Raw genomic sequence first — 24,092 nt, 5'->3', positions numbered from 1 at the left:
TCCTTTAAAGCTCAGTGGAAAGATGCTCCTAAGCATGAGTGTGGCTCAAGAATGAATACCTAGCATTCTCTGTCTCAAAATGAAAATAGAGCTACTACAACCAATATACTGAAATAGGTAGATTAACAGGATTAACAGGTGCTGTAACAGGAATCACCTGGTTGGCTCAATGAGTAAAAACACATGCAACCACGTCTGAGGGCCTGAGGTCTATGCCCAAGGGAGGAGCCACTGCTTGAACTTGTAATCTGACCTTCACACATGTGCTGTGACATGTGTCTTCCCACACATAGCAATGGCATGAAGTCAGACTTTTTAAATAGAAAACAATATAAAAACAAAAAAGCACAGAAAAAAAGAAAGCTAGAAAAAATCCAGCAAAACGGCGATGTGTTAGTGCAACCATTCACCAAAGTAGAACTCCCTCATCACATTTCCAGGATGACAACAGGGAGCAAAGCATTCATAGTTAACTTTCTAAGAAGTTATCAAGTTATCACTGCACAGCTTCCATAGGGTAAAATGGTAACAAATGAAGAGTTTTTTATGGGAATTTTTATTTTGTTGGCACATTCTTTTGGACTAAATAACTAAATAAAACAACAAAAAAGACAGAAATATTTACTCATAGTAAAATGAGTAAGAATCATGAATACAGTATCTGCCCCCAAAATACCCTTAGCAGCATGTACCAAGGTCTGTCTCTGTGGTACGGACTTTGCCTCAGGCCTGCTCATGCAGTCCTTACACAGCATCCAGACTGAAGATGGAGTCTGTGTAAGGGCCATCAGCTCTTTACTGAGCTCTTTTGTGACAGGAACTGTTTATGTTGGGTTCTTCTTACCTCTGTGAGGATCTGAGACCTCAAGAGAGGGCTTTTCACCACGTACCTGGGCAGTGACCCTTCCAGAACCACAATCCTCAGAAAGAACAACCAATGGCTTTAAGCACGATGCTATTTCTCCAGCCCTGGTAGAAGGAAGTTTTCAAACCAGCCTTCAATGAAATATTTTGGGCTATGTTTGACTCCCAAGTTGCCCCTCAGAATAAAAATACAGGATTAGGTGTCTTATTAAAGGGCTGGAGAGATGGCTCATTAGGTTCAGAGCACTGGCCGTTCTTTCAGGGAACCAAATATCAGTCCTTGTGCCAGATGACAGTTCAAAAACATCTGTAATTGTCGTCCCAGAGGATCTGGCATCCTCTTCTCTTCAGGGTACTGCGTGCATGAGGTGCATACACATACATGTGGAAAGATAACATATGAACATTAAAAAAAACTTTAAAACCCTAAGAAAAGAAACACATGGTCACTTCTGGATCCATGGGGAAGGGACACACATGCCAGCTCATTACAAGGCCTGCATAAGCTACAGAAGGAATTCTAGGACAGCCTGTCCCACGTTTACAAAATTTTGTTATGTTTGGGGGTAGGGGACTTGTGCATATCATGGTGTTTGTGAGGATCAAAAGACAATTTTGTAGAGTCTCTCCTTCCAACTTTTAGATGGGCTTTGGGGATTGAATTTAGGTGGTCACACTCATAGTTCACCAGCAAATACTTTTGCTCACTGAGTCATGTCCTTAGTCCAGCTTATCCAATTCAATGCACCCATTTTTATTTGTTGTTTGGTTTTGGTATTGAGACAGTATTCCATGTGTTCTCACTGGCCTGAAACTCACCATTAGAGCAGAGTGGCCCAGAACTCAGAGGAGTCTGCCTGTCTCTGCTCCAGAGCACTGGGATTGAAAGAGTCCTGTTAAAAAATGCTGGGCTGGAGCTAGAGGGATGTCTCAGCGGTTAAGTGCGCCACCTGCTCTTCCAGAGGTCCTGAGTTCAATTTCCAGCACCCACATGGTGGCTCCCAAACATCTACAATGAGATCTAAAACCCTCTTCTGGCATGCAGGTTGTACTATCCAGATACAGCACTCACACACTTTAAATTAATAAATAAATCTTTAAAAAAAATGTTGGGCTGGCTGCCTGGAAGATGCTCTCCTAGGTCTGTGAGCACCAAAGGCACAACACAACTGCTCCCCTCTGCCTACAGCACCAGGGAATAGGGCAGGTGCCTATTTCTACACTCTCTTCAGAAGCAAGTGAGCACTATGAATGGTTTAGAGCATGACATTTTCAAACCCATGATGAGGTGGCACACCGTTTGGTTTTGATTCTGTTGGCCAGATCCCAAGAATTCAAAAGCTCACCACCAAAGAGTTGCATGGTCAGCATTTTAGCAAGATAGAACTTGGAAGTTGGAGAGGTATAAAAACTGGGTTTTCTAGAAGGCAGTCACAGGGGCCAGGAAAATACAAGAAACAATCCTTTCTTTTTTTATCTTCCAGATCTAGAAGGCAGGAAAAAATAAAGCCTACCTCTTGGCCACATGGCTGATCATGACTGTTGCAGATATTATTTTAAGACATGAGTCTCAGGTACGGCCTCTGTAACCTCACCAGGGACCTGGAGAACCACACAAACATGCTTTGGACAGCTCCCTACTTCTCATCCTGGTAGCCCATGTCCTAAATTAGGAATCACATTGGGGTTGGCTTGTGTTTGACTAAACTTCCAAGACTGGTGAGGTGACATCAGTGCTGCTGGCACTGCTGGTGAAGAGCGCCTCTTAGACTCAATATTTCCATCTACCCAACTGCACATTGCCTTAGAAATGATAATTATATATGAGAAGGAAACTGGCTATAGGTGCTGTGACACAAATAAACTTGTAAAGTCTAAAAAAGAAAAGAAAAGAAAAAAAATTGGTGCTATATAAAGAAAAGAATTTAGGCAATGAATGCCACACTCTGGTATTCTTTACCAAAAGTGATCACAAGTAAAACTTGAACTGTGAGGGCGGTGTCAAGATGCTGGTACCCACTACCGTGCTATCTCAGAGTAATGAGAAATTATTTGAAGGTTGAAATATGGAAGATACAATGATTAGATTTGTGTCTGGAAAATGACAACTTTATAGAATTGATTGGGATTTGGAGAGTGTCAAAACTAAAGCCAGACTCTGGATAAAATGATTAAGACAGATCTTAGTATACTATTGACTGGGAAAAAGAATGCACTGGGACTGAATTTCACCTGAGTCTGTAGAGGTGACCAACTAGGAGAATTAAGGGTGTGAAGGGGGTGTGAGGGCCAGAAAAGTCAGGAAACTGGAATGTGTGAAAAGGTGCTTAAAGGATGGTGGGCTTGGTGTCCTCAGATTTGGTCTTCCTACTCAAATTCCTGATGATTAGAAATTCTAACCTTGAAACACCTTCAGCAAAGTGGCTGGATACAAAATTAACTCAAAAAAAATCAGTAGTCCTCCTGCATACAATAGACAAAAGGGCTAAGAAAGAAATGAGGGAAACAACATCCTTCCTAACAGCTACAAATAACATAAAGTACCTTGGTTTGACTCTAACCAAGCGAGTGAAAGACCTGTTTGAAAAAAACTTCAAGTCTCTGAAGCAAGAAATTGAAAAAGATATCAGAAGATGGAAAGATCTCCCATGCTCATGGATCGGTGGGATTAACATAGTGAAAATGGCCATCCTGCCAAAAGCAATCTACAGATTCAATGCAATTCCCATCAAAATACCAACACAATTCTTTACAGACCTTGAAAGAACAATTCTTAATTTCATATGAAAAAAACAATCTAAAACAATCCTGTACAACAACATATCATCTGCAGATATCTCCATCCCCAATCTCAGCTGAGATCAGAGCAATGGTAATAAAAACTGTATGGTACTGGCATAGAAACAGAATGGTGGATCAATGGAATCGAATAGAAGACCTAGAAACAAACCCACACACCTACAGATACTTGATTTTTGACAAAGAAGCCAAAACCATTCAATGGAAAAAAGACAGCATCTTCAAAAAATGGTGCTGGTCTAACTGGATGTTACACATAGAAAAATGAAAATGGATCCATATTTATCACCCTGCACAAAACTAAAATCCAAGTGGATCAAAGACCTCAACATAAAACCAGACACACTAAACCTCTTAGAAGAAAAAATGGGGAAGAGCCTTGAACTCATTGACACAGGAGACAACTTCCTGAACAGAACACCAACAGCACAGGCTCTAAGATCAACAATCAATAAATGGGGCCTTATGAAACTAAAAAGCTTCTGTTAAGCAAAGGACACTGTTATCAGAACAAAATGACAGCCTAAAGACTGGAAAAAGATCTTCACCAACCCTTTATCTGACAGAGGGCTAATATCCAGAATATATAATGACTCAAGAAGTTAAAAAGCAACAAAACAAGTAATCCAATTAAAAATGGGCACAGAGCTAAACAGAATTCTCAATAGAGAAATCTCAAATGGCAGAGAAACACTTAAAGAAATGTTCAACATCCTTAGTCATAAGGGAAATGCAAATCAAAATGACCCTGAGATTACACCTCACACCCATCAAAATGTCCAAGATCAAAAACTCAAGTGACAATACATGCTGGAGGGGATGTAGGGAAAGGGGAACCTTCCTCCATTGCTGGTGGGAATGTAAACTTGTACAACCACTTTGGAAATCAATCTGGCACTTTCTCAGACAGTTAGGAATAGTGCTTCCTCAAGATCCAGCTATAACACTCCTAGGCATATATCCAAAGCATGCTCAAGTATTCAACAAGAACATTTGCTCAATCACGTTCATAGCAGCTTTATTTTAATAACCAGAATCTGGAAACAACCCAGATGTCCCTCAACTGAGGAATGGATACAGACATTGTGGTACATTTTTACAATGGAACACTGCTCAGCAATTAAAAACAAGGATATCATGAAAATTGCAGTCAAATGGTGGGAACTAGAAAAGATCATCCTGAGTGAGCTATCCCAGAAGCAGAAAGAAACACATGGTATATACTCACTTATAAGTGGATATTAGGCATATAATATAGGATAAACATACTAAAATCTGTATATCTAAAGAAGTTAAACAAGAAGAAGGACCCAGGGTAAGGTGATCAATCCTCACTCAGAAAGGCAAATGGGACAGACATCGAAAGAGGGAGAAAACAGGGAACAGGACAGGAGTCTACCACAGAGCGCCATTGAAAGCAGATGCTGAGACTCATAGCCAAACTTTGGGCAGGGTGCAGGGAACCTTATGAAAGAAGGAGTTAGTATGACCTGGAGGGAACAGGAGCTCTACAAGGAGAGCAACAGAACCAAGAAATCTGGGTCTAGGGGTCTTTTCTGAGACTGATACTCCAATCAAGGACCATGCATGGAGATAACCTAGAACCCTTAATAAGGGGAACAGGGGCTGTCTCTGACATGAACTCAGTAGCTGGATTTTAGATCTGATAGGCTAGGATCAGATGGAAGGGGAGGAGGACCTCGCCTATCAGTGGACTTGGAGAGGGGCATAGAGGGGACAAGAGGGAGGGTGAGATTGGGAGGGAATGAAAGAGGGGACTAGAGCTGGGATACAAAGTGAATAAACTGTAATTAACATAAAAATTTTAAATTAAAAAAGACTGATAATGCTACAGTGTATGTCTTTAACAAAATGGAATGATCTTTTACATATTACAAGATAAAACATTTCATAAGTATACTGCACAATCCTACCAGTCAAGCAGTCATCCAAAGCTCCAATCATACTTTAAGGGACATGCTTGGCAAACAAAGAGGAGTATCAAAGACCCCCAGAGATAGATTACATAATGCTTTCTTGACCTTAAATTTCTTAAATGTTAATGAACAACAAACAATGGGTATGGAGACACTACGTTATAGAAAAAAAAACTGTTGAATTATTTCAGCTTATATATTTCAAAAATACCCTAACTTCACAATGGAGAGCAGGGAATTTGTTATGTTGGGGAAGAGGTTTTGCTAATATTCATACAGGAGAAGAAAAATTATGGGTTCCATCAAAACTAATAAAAATAAGATAAGACAGAGGAAGACCACCTGAAGAACTTGGCCACACACGAGAAGTGAGAAATCAAGAAGACCAAACAAAACAGGTAACATAAAGTGCTGACTCCTTTACTTGGGAAAAACTTTGAAACTGACTGAGACATAAAAAATGTCTCCAGCCAGAACTTCAACAATACCTGGCCAATAAATCCTTGGCTACAATATCCTCAAAATTTATTATGCCATTCTTTTAATTGGCATAGATAAAATTGGTTTACAGTTTAGTTTCACCCTGAACATCTCATACATTTATAATTATATGACTGTATAATGCTGTGAGAAATTATATGTTTGAAGAACAAAAGGACTGGACACTGGAGATGCTGGATCAAATCTGACAGAATTCATCCTTCCAGCATGCTGAGACACTGACACATCTGTTCCAGCATCTTGCATGTTCCAGCATTCTGCTTGTTCCTGCCTCAACTGCTTAAGCTGATGTTTCTCATCAAAGCCTGCTCTCAAGAGAGCTTTCAAGAAATCTACTAATCTCAATTGGCCCAGCATTTTAGACTGTTCTAAACAGGACTCCTATTAAGCCTGAAATTTCTCAACATTCAAAGACCGGACCACAAATGTTAATGCTTACTTAATTAACCATTTTCCCAATTTCCTTTGGGCTCCCTAATAGGATTTCTATGTGTCCAAAAAGCCAGCTAGAAAAAATCATGAGAATGATGTCCAATTTCCTTTAAGGATGGTTGGGTAGGTTTTTGGTTGTTTTCTGTGGCTATGAATGTTTATTGTCATTGGGTTATGGTTATAAATTATTAATGATCTTATTCAGAGAGAAAACAAGATTAGACTCAGGGATTTCTCTCCTATCATCTCCTTTTCTCTTTCTTCCTTAGATAAGGAAAAAAGGCGTTAAAAAGAAAGAAAGGAGAATACAGGGATATCTTATGGGAATAATAAGACAAAAGGTAGATTATTGAATCCACCAAACTTAGGGCTTTATTTGTTATTCTCAAATAAGATGATTTTTAACTCTGGTATAAGATTTTGTATATTGATGCAAAAATGAGTCTAATTTTAATACATTGGTAAATTTTAGCATACTGATACAAATTCAAGGTTACTTCCAATACTTTTAAACTGCTACTATAAACTGTTTAGGGTATTAGGTAATGCAAGTTAACTGTTAATTAATTAACTCATAATTATCTCAGATAACAGTCTAATTTATCACAGGAGTATACAACCTAGGGTTAACAGATAGATATGATTCTATAAAGATAGGTAAGTCTTCAAAAACCTCAGAGACCTATAAAATATGGCATTTTAAAATGTCTTTGTTATTTTAAAGATTCTTTGACAATTAAACAGGTCACCTCCTGGCAGCACCCCGCCTACCTCAAAGAAGATGATGAGCAACAAAGAACCTCCATATGGAGATGGCTTCAAATGTGGCAAACAAGCCATACGGGTTAAAAAAAAAAAATGCCCTTGTTTCATGACAGACACAATTCTGCCAAAAATGGGCAAGCTTAAATGCAGGACAAGTTGACTGCCAAACTCTGCCAAGACAGGGTAAGCAAGTCCTAAATAGTTCCTGCTTCACATATATGTCTGTCAAATATACTGAGCCAAAGGGCTAAAGATGATCCTCCAACATTATAAAGAGTTATGGGTGACTGTTCAGGCAGAAAACTGTCTCTGTCAATTTTTTATTTTTTGGATGCTGCTAATATTTACTTCCTATTTACTCCAGTAACTAATTTTATTCCTTCTCAAGTCTCTGGTGGGGTTGAAGACCAAATAGTTATAGTTCTACAATTAAGCTTAAGTTGTTTAAGAATTTAAGAAAATGCTTTTATATAGGTAATACCAACAAAGCTAAAAGTTAATTTAGGTATAGAACTCTAAACTTGCCAAGATAGGATAATCAGATACTTTCTCCTAAGTTGACAAATACACATGGACTGGATATTGCACATGTAAATCTTACCTAATAGCTTTCATAACTGTTTTATAATTTTTATTGTTTGGAAAGAAAAGGAGGCTTTTTTTGGACTTAAAGGAGGAAATGTTATAATATTCTTATGGAATGTATACAATTTACCCTTGTTCATTCAAATGCTGATTTCTCTCCCCAACTCTCTGGTTTCCATCCAGACATTGCACTGTGATGTTTACTCTAAGCATCACCTGTCTCAAGTTTGTGTAACCTGCCACCATTTGTTCTCTGTATTGTCAATAAAACAATAAGCCAGTGCTGTGCAATGGAGAGAATAGGGTGGGTCATCCTGGTCCGGAGGGGAAGAGAAGGAAGGGAGTGGGAGGAGGAGAGGGCAGAGTTCAGCAGGAGAGGACTTGGAACCACAAAGAGAAATGACTGGACCTAAGATATAACTAAAAGCAAGTATAATGTATAAAATCTGAATGGTAGGAAACTATGCAGGCTTGGAGGTTTAGGACGGACTAATCATTGCCCAGCATTGTGCTCTAGATTAACTAAATATACCCTAGTCTCTGTATGGTGATTTGGGTATACATATGCTGGTTTAGGAATAACTGCTGTTTAACTAAAAGATAAATCAATAATAAATATTAATAACCCACAACAATGAAGAATGCTAAGAGTTTTAGCCAAGAAAAGAAGAAGGGTTCTGTACATAAAAAGCAGTTTTTACAAAGGCTCCATGTCAAGAAAGTACGATGAATTCCAAGCACTTTAAGAAGACAATGGCTGAAGGGTAGAAAATCGGTGGCTTAGAAAAATAGTGTTGGAGAGTTGCTCCATCACACAGGTAGTGTTAAAAAAAATCAGGTTTCGCTTTACATGCATTTGGAAACTAGTAGTTTTAATGAAGGAGTGGTGGCCTGATCTCATTCATAGTTTTAAAAAGCCCTCTGAGGACAAAGGAATACACAAATAAAACAGCAGTGAGTCTAGCAAAGAAAAGCAGAAAACAAAAACCAAATAACCAGAGATGAAAGAAAAGAATGAGGGAAAAGATGAGAGGAGAACCAAGGAGAGGCAGGTATAGACAGGGCAAAGCAGTGAGCATCTACAGGAGAGGGAGAGAAATCTAAAGAGTAAAGAGATAGGAAGCCCCAATAATAGTTCAGCGCCAGATCATGCTGACTTAACTGGTATCCAAAGGTGTCTCCCCTGCAGATACAAACAGAATTTATATATACCTCTGTCTCAGTCACTGTTCTATTGCTGTGAAGAGACACCGCAATCAAGTCAAGTCTTAGGAAAGAAAGTATTTAATTGGGGGCTGGTTTACAGTTTCCGAGGTTAGTCCATTATCATCATGGAGGGAGCATGGCTGTATGCAGGCAGACCTGATGTTAGAGAAGTAGCTGAGAACTACGTCCTGATCCACAGGCTGAGAGAACTCTGGGCTTGGCCTGGCCTTTTGACTATTTAAAGTACCTGCAAGTGCTATAAACTGGTAAGTCAGGGGACTCAGTGAGAAAAGCAAAAGGCTGAGAGCAATCAGAGTTCAGGAATGCAGGGCAGAATAGCTGCACAGCAGGGCAAGGACTCTGACCACTGTGATACTTAAGGATGCATACGGCTGCTTCTCTGGAAACCTGCATATTTATTATGCTGTAATCTGTACCAGACATAAGAACAGCACCCAGAGATGATCGTTCTTAATTCCCAGAGCCTGCAAATAGCTGCCTAGACATGAAAAAGGGAGCAGATAGAAAAAAAAAAAAAAAGACCTTGAGACAAGCCCATATCCAGGTGGAACTAATATAATTACAGGAGTCCTTAAAAGAGGGTTGAAGAAAGGCCAGTCATAAGAGGCAAAGAGAAGTCATGATGGGAACAATCAGAGGCAGAGATCTGAGGGCTGTGGAGATGGAAGGTGGCAATGAATGTAGGGGCTTCCTCGACACTGGAAAAGGCAAAAGGACTCTGTAGGACACAGCTTTGTCCATGTCTTATTTCATAAGCACCATCAAAACTCTGACATTTTTTTGTCCTCAAACTATAAGACAATAAATCTGTGCTGCTTTGAATCCTTGTAACAATTGAAAGCTGAGGCAGAAAGACTGACTTCAAGGCCTGGGCTACATAACAGGATCTTGCTCAAAATTTTAAAAAATTAACATAAAGCAATACTAAATTGGCACCTAAATGTATATTATTAAAGGTCAAAGGGTAATATAAAATAATGACAAAAATCAGTGGTATACTCAGAAACAAAAAACCCAGCTTCAATGGCAGACGAAGACTTTTGAGAAAAATGAAAATTTTAGACTGAGCTGTAACAGTAAAAGAGCACATGTCTAGCATACACAGGGTCCTGCACTCAGTCTGCAGGAGATAGATTTTCACAGTTTTCTTACTAAAACATCACATATTACTTACTAAATGTTGAGACTGTTCCTTTGTTGAAGAATTTGAAAATTCTCTTGCATTGTTTGGCAGATATTGAATTGCAACAACTCAATTTCATTTTGGAATTTTCAGTTTAGTTTTGGAATACCCATTTTTTTTTAAATGTGTGTGGGTTAAGGAAGGTATATACATGTGAGTTTAAGTACCCAAGAGACCAGAGGAGAGTGCCTGATCCCCTGGAGCTGGAGTTAGTTACAGGTGGTTTTGAGCTACCCTGTGACAGAGACTGAAGTTGGGTCCTCTGCCAAAGCAGTACATGATCTTAACTACTGAGCCATCTCTCCAACCTCTATACCCCAAAAACTTTAAAACGAATTTAAAATCAGTTCAACATCATCACTTCAATTAAAAGACTGCAAGGAAAGTATACAGTACACTAACATAAGAAATATGAGAAAAAACATATTTAATTATCCATTAACAAAAAACTTCTCAAATAGCTTATAGAACATTCATACTATGTAGTAAAATATGAGTGTGGGTAAAACTGAAGATCTTTCTCTGCTAAAAAGACTGCTGCTTTCCAGTCTTTTTAGCATTTGTTTACAAGCTGTGACATAGTTCCACTTGTACCTCGGGCCCATCAGGAGCTATCAACAACTGTGCATCCATTCTATAATCACCATTAGCATGTGACTCCACCTGCTGTTCAGGCAGAAATAAGGAGGCTGGATCTAGATTACCTGAGCCAGAAATGAGATAGTGTGATTGAACTTGCCATTCAAGGAAACCTGAAGGCCTGCAAGCAGGACACAAGATAAAATTCCTCCACAAAAGCAGTGGAGGTAGCAGGAAAGCAGCTGGATGGAGATTCGTCATGCCATTGCCACTGCCGCTGGCTGCTGCTTCAGCACCTTCACAGATGACAGTCACAGATGTCAAAAAAGTGGAACGTGGACTCGGGGACATGGCCATGATGCCATGTTTCCATGGGAACTCCAGGATAAATACTTACACTAATGGCCTAAAAAGTGGGGCAACAGTCTGCTCATGCTGTGCCACTGCTTTTTTGAGATAGTGTCTGGATTATAACCCAGGCCTACCCAACCCTCTTGGTGATCCTCCTGCCAAGGTGTCTTCAGTTCAGACTACAATTATGAACCACAGTTAGCTTCTTTCTATTTGGTGACTAAATATGCAGAATTAATACAAGTCAGGGGTGGTGATACGTGTACTTTAATCTTAGCACTCTGCAGCAGAGTCAGTGATCATTATGATTGGAAGGCTAGCCTGGTCTTCATAGTGAGTTGCTGTTCAGCCAGAGTTACTGAGTGAGAACCTGAGTAAGAAAATAAAATAGTAAGAGCATAATGTTAAAATTCTTTCTCAGCACTTGTGAGGCAGAGGAAGTCAAGGCCAGCCTGGTCTACAGAGTGAGTTCCAGAACAGCCAGGACTACACCAAAAACCATGTCTCAAAAAAAACCAAACCAAAAAACTTAACGCTTAATTTGGTTTACTTTATTTTCCCTAATGATGTAAGATTGAGGGAAAAATAAGTATGACGGTTCATATGTAAATTCTCATAAGTAAGATTAAGTAGGCAATAAAATATGTATAATGTATTCATGAGAATATTAAGAGGATTAAGGCGAGGTGGCACACACCTATAATTCCAGCACTCAGGGAGGCAAAGGTAGGCAGATTTCTGTGAGTTCAAGGCCAGTCTGGTCTACAAAGCAAGTCCAAGACAGGTAAGAGTACACAGAGAAACCCTGTTTTGAAGAGAGAGAGAAGAGAGAAAGAGAGAGAATTAAGTGGCTCCATAAGAAATATGGAGTTATTAAATAAAAAACTTATACTTTGATCCCTCAGGGTTGAATTGACTAAAATCCTGTATTTACATTGGTGATCATTTTCAATAGAAGAATAGATTAAAAGATTACAGATTTTTGGCACATATTTTTAAATCAAACTTTCTTTTTACCAAAAATACTATCAAAGTGGGTTTCTCACATGTGGACTGGGGTATGGCTATCCAAAAACCAGGCAGGATTCCTTTGTTCTTTCTCAGTTTCTTAGCCAGACCAGACTAATGCCTCAGAAATGAGTCCACAGTCCCCAAGAGGCTGGTCAGAATTGAGGTCTAATTCAGCAGGTGGCAGAGGTTCAAGCCACCATATTTTTCTTCCTGGTGGGATGGTGGGAGCCCTCACCTCACTCTGTAGGCTGCCATTGTGTTACAAAAGGCTTGGGGGCAGCGTTGGCCTTCCAGACCAGACACTTACTCTTTTAAGTAAACCCCTGACTTCACATACATTTTCCTAAGATTGCAGATCTTGGGAAGGGAGGTCGGTCCAATATTGAGTCATTCCTAGCTTTCTGTAGTCAGTGCTTCAGGTGCTGAGGCTTAGGAGCACAACATCAGGGCAGGAAAGAAGCAGGATATCACTTCACCTACCAGGCAAGAAAGACCCTGAGTAGCTCACTTGCATGGCTGGCAGGAAGGAGTGGCCTGTCCTGGGTTTTGAAGTCTTACAGCCTGGAGGCTATAAGACAAAGCAGCATGATGACAATTCTTGGTGGTGAATCTTGAGACTGTTGAGTGAGATCTGTCAGATGGAAGGCATGCAGCCAAACCCTCTCCTGCCTGTCCTACATGTATGCGACAGCACAGTAGGAGGTTGGCCATGGGTGGTTGCCATATACTTAGCACCTATGTGGAGATCACAGTAACATAGGACAGCAGTGTGGAGAACTCACACATGGCATCCAGCACTTTAGCCCCTAGGGGAGACACTGCTCAGATGAACAGGCCTCTCTTGAACTCCCAGGTCCTCAGGGAGAGAAGGGCCCACAGTAAAGAGCTGAAGGCCACAGAACAGACTGTTTTCACTCTGGATGCCGTGTAAGCACTGCCTGAGAAGGCCTGAGGCAAAAATCCATACCACAGAGACAGGACTTGCAGTGTACCTTAGAAGTGCATTGTGGTAAGGGTGTGGTTGGACAGACCCTGGGTTTATGATTCTTACTCATTTTACTGCAATTTTTTTTTGTTTTGCTTTTTGTCGTTTGTTTTTCTTTGACAACTCAGACTAGAGGTAGCTGTTCAATCCAAAAGGTAAGTATTTCTCTGAAATACTCTTCCGTTGTTCCCATGTTACCCTAAGGAAGCTGTGAAGAGATAATTTGACAACTTGGTATGAAGTTAACTGTGAATGCTTTCCTTCCTATTGTCATCCTGACAGTGTTGTGAAGGAGTTCTGTATTGATCAATGGTTATACTAACACAACCATTATGTTTTTCTAGATTTGTTTGTTGTTCTATTAGGGGTTTTTTGTTGTTGTTTATTTGTTTTTGTTTCTCATATTATTCTCAGTTTTCTTTTGACAAATTCTGAATTTGTACCATGAAGACATGTGTGAAGACACATCCCTCAGCACATGTGTAAAGGTACGAGGACAACTTGGAGAAACAGCTCTTCCCCTGGGTATTGGCCCAAGGATCTCAGATTTGGTTGCAAGCGCTTTTACTCTCTGAGCCAACTAGCTGGCTCTTGTTACAGCACTTCCTTCTAACCCACCTATTCCAGTACATTGGTTGTAGTACTCTATTTCCATTTTGGGGGTAGAAAATACCAGGCACTCATTCTAGAACCCATCCCATGCTTGGCCAGCATCTGTCTACTGAGCTTTAAACAAAAGTTATTTTGAGGTGGGATCTGGTTAAGTTATCCAAGTATTCTGTCAACTCAGTTTGTAGCAATACCAGGACTTAAACTAGCGATGCTCCTGGCTCAACCCTCCATGTGGTGGGATTCTGGGACTGGACCTCCACTCAAAGCTCTAAATTCATGTGGGGAATTAGCAAGTTGAGTCTGCTTTTTTTCAAAAAGTAATTTAGTTAAAGTGTTTCAATTATGGTTTTTAAAAATCAACCTTTTGTGTCGTCAGTACTTTCTCATTCCCTGTTATGTGGACTGATTCTCCAACCTATACTAGTCTTTCTTTCTAAGTCCTAATTTTCCATTCATTGTTTCTTTTGTTTCCGTATTTGTTTAGGTTAAAGGTAAGCCTTTTGGGAGCCAAGACTATCCAAGGTTTTCTCAGATGCTCTGATGAAGGCACCAAGAGAATATTACTTTTTTGTCTTGTCTAAAGGTAGACTTGGAAACTTCTGGTCTGGTGCTGGAGGAAGCATCTTGAAGGAGTCAAGGGAACCAGGCTCTTCAGCCTGAGAGTCTGTGGTGATCAGTCTCATGGCCACTGTGTGCTCACTCTGAGGTGTTCTGCCATCTTTGCTAAATTATCTGTCTGATGACATCTTATTCTCCACATATAAATAGTGTATCAGAGCTGTCTGTCTTAATAAACTTGCTGAACATGAGCCATCAGGTTATGCAAGACATAATGATGCCAAATTTTCTATTTTTGTTTTCTAATCCTATGTCCTCCTCCTGGTCACCTCATTTTGGGGATCTCTAATAGTTGGTGTTTGGTGTCATAAACGAAACTGATTTAAACTTTCTTTTTTACTTTTTTATTCTTTTTTTTTTCCTCCCTGTTTAGGTTTATAAAGACAGTGTTTCTTTTCGTAGCTTTAGCTGTCCTGGAACTCACTCTGTGTATCAGGTTTAAAACTTTGATGTCCCAAGTGCTGGCATGAGCCAGTGCTACCACTGAAGGCTGGGAACTTGTGTTTTGGCTACCATTGTTCAGCTGAGAGGTGTGAACAATCCTTTGAGCCTTTTTTAAATTGCTAATGCCTGGTGACTATCAATCAGGTGGTTTAGCTCTGATCTGGATAGACTTGCGCCCTTTCAGCTGTGGGGCAAGTGGGGATCACTGTTTTTCACGTTGTTTAATGCTCGGCATAGGCTAGAGACCTTGTACCTAGACAAAGAAGCAGTGCCTACTAATGATTGCAGGAGTAATGCAGGGACTACAGTCCAGGCGCTGTTATGAAATACGCGGCGGCGGGGGTGGGGGAGAGGGACGGGGGTGTACCTTTTGCAAGCCGAGCCAACGTGTGCCCCTGAGAAATTACTCCAGGAGCTTAAATATGCATCTGGTGTAAAAGGATTATTGGGGAGGGGAGAGAAGTGAGATCTGGGGAAGAGACAGAGGCTGACAGACAGGGAGCAGAGCCACGAAGGCAGCGAGGGGGAAACTTTGGGACCGAGCTCAAGGAACAGAGAAAGAACTGGGATGACGGGCGGGTCCTTTTCTCTGGCCGAACACACCTGGCGAACCTTGGGCGCTCGGCGGCGGCCGTAGGTGATGGCGACAGATGCTGACGTAAGCCGTTTTTAGGTCCTGAGATTAGGTTCGTGGGATTGTCCGTACGGTAGCTAGCCCAAGTTTTACTGCAATGTCAGTCTTGGCAGATTTGGGACAGTTCTGTGACTGAAGTGTAGACCATGGCTGGGAAACACCGCGCTCTGACACTTCACAGCACTCTGTCCCAGAGATGTTCCTGTCACTCAGAGCTCACTAGCCAATCAGGGCCTCTAGACGGACCCGCCAGTCAGAACGGGGAGGGCACTTCCGGTCGGTCTTAACTTAAAGCTCGGCTAAGGTACCTAGGGAGGCTGAGATATTCCGGAGAGCCGCGCTGTGAGCCGCTGCCGGGAGCCAAAGAGAGCAGGGAGAGCTCGGAGTCCGCGCCATGGTGAGCGGGGCCGCCGTCCGCACGCGGGGAGGAGCCGCGGGAGCCCGTGTGGGTTCGCTCCGGGGGCGGGGACGGGAAGCGGGGCCCCGTGAGGTCACTGCGCCTCCGCGAGGGGGAAGTTGAACTTCTGAGTGACTTGGTTCCCCTGGCTGCGCGTCCTCAGGGCTTAGGGAGCCTTGCGTGAAAACTTTCCTGTTGCCGACGTCACCGTGCAGCGAGCCTCAGCCGCTTTTACTGTCTGCAGGGAAGCAGGTGTGCTGACTCGCAGAGCTCTTTCTCCAGTGTCGTCTAGAAGCTCTGCACTGACATTCAGGTGTCGGCTCCGTCCGCAGTTAATTCTGTGCGGGTGGAAAGTCTGTGTTATTAACACATTTGCATGTAGATGCCGCGGTGGTCCAGTCCCGTGTGTTAGTAAGGCCAGACTTCCTGGGTTTCCTGCCTCGTTCGTCAACATTTACTCTTTTAATTGTGTTATTTCTTTCTTTCCCTCTAATTATGCTCTCATGTTGTTGATCTCTTTATTCTTTCCCAGACAGTACAGAACAGACAGGTTTTTCCGGTTCCCTGAGTGAACTGGGTGGGGAGGGAAACAAGGGGTAATACCGTGCACTCAGAGAAAAGACACATCCTTAAATCTCAGTTTAGAGGCTCCAGTTGTTTAATTGTTCTTATTAAGGAAGCCTGTAACCCATTCAAAGGAGTTGAAGAAAATATTTTCTTCCTTTTGTCTGTCTCTATTTTTTCTCTTTCTGTATTTTTTTCTTTTTTATTGAAGTTGTATTCAGTTCAAAGTTTTGAAGTCATAGGATGTCACTGCATTTAGTATTTCTCTAACCTTGTATGTGATCATTTTTTTCATTCATGATTTTTCATGTTTTCTGTTGTTGGTAGAATAAATTGTTACAATTTTCTTTGGACATTTGTTGACTCTATAGCTCACATTCCGTATTGTTGTAATATAATATTGACATATTATTTAAGATGGCAGCAAACCACATGGTTGCTTGTAGAGTAATTTTAATTCAGAGCTAGGCTACTCTGGCCACAGATCACATCCAAAGACCTTCTAAGTCTGTGTGATCCTGCTGGAATCCAAACACGCCTTTAATCCAGGAGACAGAGGCAAGCAGGTCTGAGTTCAAGGCCAGCCTGGTATAGAGCAAGTTTGGGGTTAAAAAAAAAAGCAAAGATCCGGGTGTGATGGTACACGCCTTTAATCCCAAACAATGAAGGTAAAGTTAGTTTGTAGGAGGAAGCGGCCATGTTTGAAAGTGATGTCAATTGAGTGGCAAAAAAGAAAGTGACAAATCCAAGAAGACTTGACAGAATAGGATAAGCCCAACTCTCAGGAAAAGAGAGGAAAGAGAAGCTACTTAAGGGATAATGCAGAGAAAGAGGGAGAAGGCAGTTTTACAGGGAAAGTTTTACAGAGAGAGAGGTTGAATGAGAGAACAAGCTAGACACAGGTGAAGACTGAACAAGTCAGAGAATGAGGAGTTAGAAGATTGAAAAAGATTGCTGGAGTTAGGTTGAGGCTAAGCATAGCAATTCAGAGGCTGAGAGAAAAACCAGATTGAATAAGTCAGCTCTGAGAAGAGTTTGAGCCAGAACAGCTGAGTTGAACCAGTCAGCTATGAGCTCAGAATGAACAAGAAAGCCTGAGCTTATTCAGCAGTAAGTCTCACAGGCCCTAAAACATTTTAGGCCTAGATTAGATTGTGTGGAGGCTAGAGTCCAGGAATAGGCCTAGATAGATAGAGGCAGTAAGCCTTCAAAACATCAACTGAAGCAGGCAAATAAAAGTTCCTTTTACAGTTGCTTTCTGCCTAAGGTTAGTTAGCTCAACTCCCTGCTAAGGCCACCCTATCCTCCATCAGACACAAGTTCCAGTTGGATCTACACTTCTCAAACATTGAATGTACAGTGTTACAGCCTTTTCTTTATAGAGACACTTTTGAGAGGTTAGCGTGAATACAGGAGGAGATGGTACCCATGGCATGGTCTAGGCAGGTAGACTCCTCACAGCTAAAGAACAGAGGAAAGATTTCTGTGGCCTCAGGCAGAGACAGTTGAGTCCATCCGTATGTCTTATCTCACACATTATATTGTGGAAGCCAGTATTTTCTTTCTTTTGTCTGTCTCTCTTTTTTTTTTTTTTTCTCTTTTTCTCTGTTTCTATTAGTATCTTTCACTCTTTTTCTTTAGAGCTCTTTTCTCCTTAGGTTATATTACTGTCATGGCTTATATTAGTGCAACAGCCTCACAACTCTTCTATTTTTAAATGCTTGGTCTGTATTTAGTAGTACTAACTGTGTAAAATTAAGAGGTATGCCCATGTGAGCATAGGTTTATCTTGTTTGTTTAGGTGTATCACTCTAGGTGGGCTTTGAGATTTTAGAAGACCAGGGCAAGACAAATGTTTCTTTCTTCCTGCCTGTGTATCAGGATGTAACACTCAGCCCCATGCCTGCCAACCATGATGCTTCATTTCAAGATGATAATGGAGCACCCTTCTGTCACTATAATCTATCACAAAAGTATTCCATTGTAAGAGTTGCCTTGGTCATAATGCTTCTTCAGAGCAATAGAGCAGTTACTAAGGCAGGCTGTGTAATATTGTGAAATTTCTCTTTCTGTGCATGTCTTGTGAAATCAATTAAGGCTAAATGAAAGAGTAACGGACTGATCTCTAGACTAAACAGTCACTCTGTGGCAGTTATGACTCCTGACTCATAGAGAAAAGACTAACAATGGAGCCATAGATTAATAAAACCTGTGTGGTCTGTAAGTAAAAAGACCTGTAGGTAAATTCAGATGTCAACCATGTGCTGAAACAGACAGCAATTATCAGGGATGTTAGGACCATTAGAGAGAAGATACCTGCTCTTCTTTGGACATAGAGAATTATGTGTTGTAAGTGTACTGCAATACCTAGCAAAACATTTTAACTATGGAAGAAAAAGACAAGGTGATTCCTAGTCCCAGAAAGCAACTCCATGCAGAACTTGATGCTGCTTTGTTTCAGTGAGGTAAGGTCCATCCAAAGCTAGAACTCCTTGTGATTTTATCATCTTTTCCTTAAAAGAAGAAAGATACAAATTTTAAGGGTCATCTATACTTCCCCTATGTATTCAGCACTGTTTCAGCCATCTGTCTGGTAAGTGAGGTGACCCACTGTGAGGTGCCTGGGAGAAGTCATTGCATGAATCCATGATGGTAAAGCCTGGATTGCATATCTCAACATGTTGAGATACCCAAGCTTTGAGACACCTGCCAAGAATATATACATGTAGGGAGTGGAAATAGGCAAAGAGCAAGGAGTATAAGACATTGCAGAAAGAGCCATCTAAGCCCTTTGAAGTGAATCCCCAGGTGTCTGACACTGAGCTGCAGGATTGGGTGTTTGCCCAGCAGGGTTTCAAGGTTGCCTTGGTCCAATCTTTCCTTCTTTGCAAAGAAAATGTATATTCTGTGCCACTGTGTGTTGGGAAGATATAATTTGTGTTTTGATTTTACAAGATGTCAAAGTCAAAAGATTGCCTTAGTGTTAAAAAGAGACTTTGGACATTTCAACAGTGTTGGGACTGTGAGATAATATGGAGATCTTTGAAATTAGGATAAATGCTTATTTCATTATGGGCCGAGGGTGAGCCTATCATGACTTGTGTGAAAATGTGGTAAGTTGAATGAAAAAATCTCTCAGATGTGATGATGTATTTGAGCATTTGTCTCTGGTTTGTGGTCTTCATTTGGGTGCTTTATGGTACCTTTAGGAGGAAGATGCTTTCTGGAGGAATTTAGTCTCTGAGAATGGGCTTTGAGTTTTAACACCTTCATCACACTTGTCTTTTTTTGTATGGTTGAGACTGAGCAGCCCCTTCCCATATAGCCACATTCTCATATAGCCATCACCACCATTACAGACTCCATCTGTAGATAATGTATGGTAAAATAGAAGCAATTGCTTTTCTTTAAAAAGCCATTTTTTCTTGCCTGGTATTTTTATGTTTATATTTAATCTTATAAGATTAGATTTTTTCTGTGTGCCTACCATTTGTTATTGTGCTGAGCTTTACCCACATTTTGACTTTTGAACTTTGGCAGAGGGTATAATTTTTTTATACCAGGATGACATGCATGGACGACATTAATACTGATCTCCAGAATGAATTGCAGATTTGTAACAATTCTCCCTAGCCTTATGTATGTTTTTAATTTTTTTAAGATATGAGCATGAGTCTTTTGCGTATATTCATAGATGGGAACCACATGAAAGGCTGGTATTGACTGAAGTCAGAAGGGAGCATTGGATTCTGCCTAGAGTTAGGAATGGTGTGGGCTGGAGATTGACCCTGGTCCTCTACAAAAGCAACAAGTGATCATAATTGTAGCATCATCTTTATATAGCCACTTGCTTTTTGTTGATGGTATTGATGCTTTATTTTCTTAATATCATCATTTACTTTATTAATCTTTTTGAGAACTCTTTGATCCGTGAGTCACTAACTTATTAAAAGTACTTTTTTTCATAAGAATATCATATTAGCCTTACAGTTTATACAAGGTCACTCCAGTTTTCTGATAGACAATAGTACATTTCTGAAGTGAACGTTTAAGTCTTTGGAGGAATTTTGAGTGTGCCCTATGTGCTTTTTTTGTTTATTTATTTGAGACAGGGTCTCATTAGGTACCTTTGGCTACAAAGATCAGGTTGACCTGGAACTCACTCTTCTCTGCCTCCTGAGGTCCAGGATTAAAGATAAGCACCACTGTACCCATATTTTCTCTTTATTTTTTAATTTAGTAATTTTGATAGAATTTTGCTGATGTATCCTCAACAATGCTGCTCTGTTTCTGTGTCTCTTTGTATATGTTAGTAGGCCTTTCTTCTGCAATGGCATATTCTGTCCGGTATGCACAGAAATGAGAGATGTGATTTTCCTTTTCTGTTGGTAATTTGCATTTAAAATTCTGTGACATAGAATTGATTTGTTGAGCACATAGAATTATGTAAATATATTTTAAATGAAGTATACATTTACAATGCAGTTGGTGTCACCACTTCTATTACACATATATGCATACTTTATTATATTTATATACATATATATGTATATACATGCATATTGTGGTATACTTTAGGATGCAGTGACCTTTGAGGACGTGCATGTGAACTTCTCTCAGGAAGAGTGGGCTTTGCTGAATCCCTCTCAGAAGAATCTCTACAAAGATGTGATGCTGGAAACCTATTGGAACCTTACTTGTATAGGTAATAATGTGAAGTTTCCTTCACTCTTTAACTTAAGGGGACAAGCGTTTCTTAGAGATGGATGCTGTTCTCTGATTTTGATTTTGAAAGAGAAAGAAATAATCAAGCATTGTTCTAAGGTTCTCCAAAGATAATAATTTTAAATTTTGTGTCATTTCCAGTAATATATCATACATTTTCTGGTACTGTATTTTAGGCTACAAATGGGAAGACCGGAATATTGAACATTATCAAAGTTCTAGAAGACATAGAAGGTAATTTTCATGTACAAGCTGATACATATGTGCATCTGAAGAAATTTTAATGTACCCAGAAGTTTTAATGAAAAAATAATGCTGTGTTAAACAAACATAGAATTGTGAGGTTTATTATATGCTCAGAATACCTTATACCTCAATGTCAGGTAGCTGCAAAGTATTCCTTTCAGAAACAAGAAACAAGGTCTTAAACAGATTTTAATTAATTTTAGCCATATGAGTACCGTGTTGTAGAACTGTTCATCTACTTAGTTTTATACATCTCAAGTGTCAGAAAGGGTAAATACATTGACTAGGAAATATATGTATGTCCAAGACTGTTATAAGCAAATTGTCAATAGTAAAGCTAGTATTACCCATATATTTGTAATGACTTAGCATAGTTTAGTGAGGGGTAGTTTATGAGAGTCAAGAAGGTTGTTGTGGTGGAGAATTTTTGAATCTATATCATATGTCTTTAAGAAATAAAAAGTTAAACTGTGTGAATACCATTTGAACATCTTTTATTTGTTATTATTCCTTTAATAGCTATATCAAATGTCCCTCTGGATATGGAAAGAAGCATAGTACTTCTCTCTCTCCCAGAAAAATTAGAAGATATATAGTCATCCCCACTCTGAGAGGAAGAGGTGAATGTGATACAAGTTTACAAATAATTGGTTATCCAGCTTCAGTGGGAATACATCAAAATATTGACACTGGTAAAAAGCCATATGAGTACAAGGAATGTGGAAGATCTTCTGTCTGTCCTGGTTCACTTTGCACATGTAATGTGACTCATACTATAGGAAATTGTTATGAATGCAATCAGTGTGGGAAAGCTCTGGCTTCTTCCAGTTCTCTTCAAAGATGTGAAAAAAATCATATGGAAAAAGGAAGTGATAAATGTGAGCCACGTAGTAAAAGCTTTAACCGTCACGTATATCTTGAAGTACACAAGACAACCTATAATGAAGAGGATATCCATGAATATAATCAATATGATAAAGCCTCCTTAGAATTACAACAAAGAACTCATTTGGAAATGAAGTCCTATGAATACAATCAAGAAGATAAAGTCTTTGGGAGTCATAGTTGTCTACAAGTAAATGGAGCTAATACTACAGAGAAAAAGTATGAATATCATCAATGTGGTAATGCCTTTGCATATCCCAGTTACCTTCAGATACATGGAAGAATTGATACTGGAGAGAAACTTTATGAATGTAATCAATGTGGTAAATCCTTTACATGTCACACTACTCTTCAAATACATGAAAGAATTCATACTACAAAAAAACCCTATAAATGTAATCAGTGTGGTAAAGCATTTGCACGTAACCGTTATCTTCAAATGCATGAAAGAATTCATTCTGGAGAGAAACCCTACAAGTGTAATCAATGTGGTAAAGCCTTTGCATTTCGTAGTAATCTTCAAAATCATGAAAGAATTCATGCTGAAGAGAAACCATATAAATGTAATCAATGTGGTAAAGCCTTTGCATGTACCAGTTATCTTCAAATGCATGAAAGAATTCATACTGGAGAGAAGCCATATAAATGTAATCAGTGTGATAAAGCCTTTGCATGTCGTAGTAATCTTCAAAAGCATGAAAGAACTCATACTGGAGAAAAGCCCTATGAATGTAATCATTGTGGTAAAGCCTTTGCCTGTCACAGTACTCTTCAAATACATGAAAGAATTCATACTGGAGAAAAACCCTATAAATGCAATCAGTGTGGTAAAGCCTTTGCACGTAAGAGTTATCTTCAAAATCATGAAAGAATTCACACTGGAGAGAAACCCTATCAATGTAATCAGTGTGGTAAAGCCTTTGCCTGTCTCAGTACTCTACAAAAGCATAAAAGAATTCATACTTACAAAAAATCCCCCAGGAATCTAGGAAATGAGGTATAGTCTTGACTGTCTCATTCATTTTCCACACTGAGCGCTCTCACTGGTGCTTGAAATAAGATTAATAGATTCATGCCATCATTAAAATATTGTCTACTTTTCAAACTGTAGATATATTGTCATCTAAAATTACAATACAGGACAGTTTGAATAATAAAATCTATTTGTAAATGAATTTGATATTTTTCCATGTATTCTTTTTGTCTTGATAATTTGTTACAGGTGTAATGTTATTGTGTACGTTGTAAAAATTCAAATGCTGATTTCTGTGCCCCCATGTCTGGTTGCACTCCTTGTTATGAGAATCTACCTTTGAAACTTTACTTAATTGTCCTCTGCTGTGTCAATAAAGCAGCTTAACAGTCAAGTGCTAAGCCTGGATTTCCTACCAGCCATGGGAGGAGAAGAGAGAAAGAGGAATTGGGGATTTTGCCACAGGCAGAGAGGTCCAGGAAATATGAGAGAGAACAGCTGGAGCAGAGAAAGCCATAAAATGCAATGGATAAAAAAGGGTTTTGGCAAAGAGGGAGTCAGATTAGCTTAGAGGGTTAAGAATAAAGAAATAATGTAGTTTTGTGCCTTGAAGCACGGTAAATAAATGTAGCTGCCTGGTCTTCAAGTATTTGTGTACTAGCCAGGCTAAGAGAGAAAATGCAACACACAATTTTAAAACTAACACTAACAGTTTATTCTGAGAACTTGTTTTTAACACTTTCTCAGAAACACAAATGAATGCCAGAAGATTGTC

The 24,092-nt window shown here is 39.8% G+C and overlaps 1 protein-coding gene across 2 annotated transcripts; it reads left to right on the top strand.

Annotated features, from left to right (window-relative positions):
* Positions 1 to 15,875: 15,875 nt before the first annotated feature.
* On the top strand, positions 15,876 to 23,711 carry LOC129677088 (zinc finger protein OZF-like). Of its 2 annotated transcripts, none has more exons than XM_055607690.1 (4): positions 15,876 to 15,924; positions 21,067 to 21,193; positions 21,390 to 21,447; positions 21,979 to 23,711. In XM_055607690.1, exons 1-4 carry the CDS (start codon positions 15,922 to 15,924, stop codon positions 23,345 to 23,347), a joined length of 1,557 nt encoding a protein of 518 aa, XP_055463665.1. In that variant the 5' UTR covers positions 15,876 to 15,921; the 3' UTR covers positions 23,348 to 23,711. The 2 variants fall into 2 exon arrangements, with proteins under 2 accessions (XP_055463665.1, XP_055463666.1); XM_055607691.1 differs by lacking the exon at positions 15,876 to 15,924 and adding an exon at positions 16,190 to 16,237.
* The last annotated feature ends 381 nt before the right edge of the window (positions 23,712 to 24,092 follow it).

The sequence above is a fragment of the Psammomys obesus genome, unplaced genomic scaffold (assembly GCF_907164565.1).
Source record: "Psammomys obesus unplaced genomic scaffold, mPsaObe1.curated_primary_1811, whole genome shotgun sequence".
NCBI classification, from domain to species: domain Eukaryota; kingdom Metazoa; phylum Chordata; class Mammalia; order Rodentia; family Muridae; genus Psammomys; species Psammomys obesus.
This window is presented reverse-complemented; position numbering and strand designations above follow the sequence as displayed.

Coding starts and splice junctions, on each gene's coding strand:
- LOC129677088 (XM_055607690.1), top strand. Junction 21,194..21,389: donor TTGGAACCTTACTTGTATAG/GTAATAATGTGA, acceptor ACTGTATTTTAG/GCTACAAATGGGAAGACCGG. Junction 21,448..21,978: donor AGTTCTAGAAGACATAGAAG/GTAATTTTCATG, acceptor TTCCTTTAATAG/CTATATCAAATGTCCCTCTG.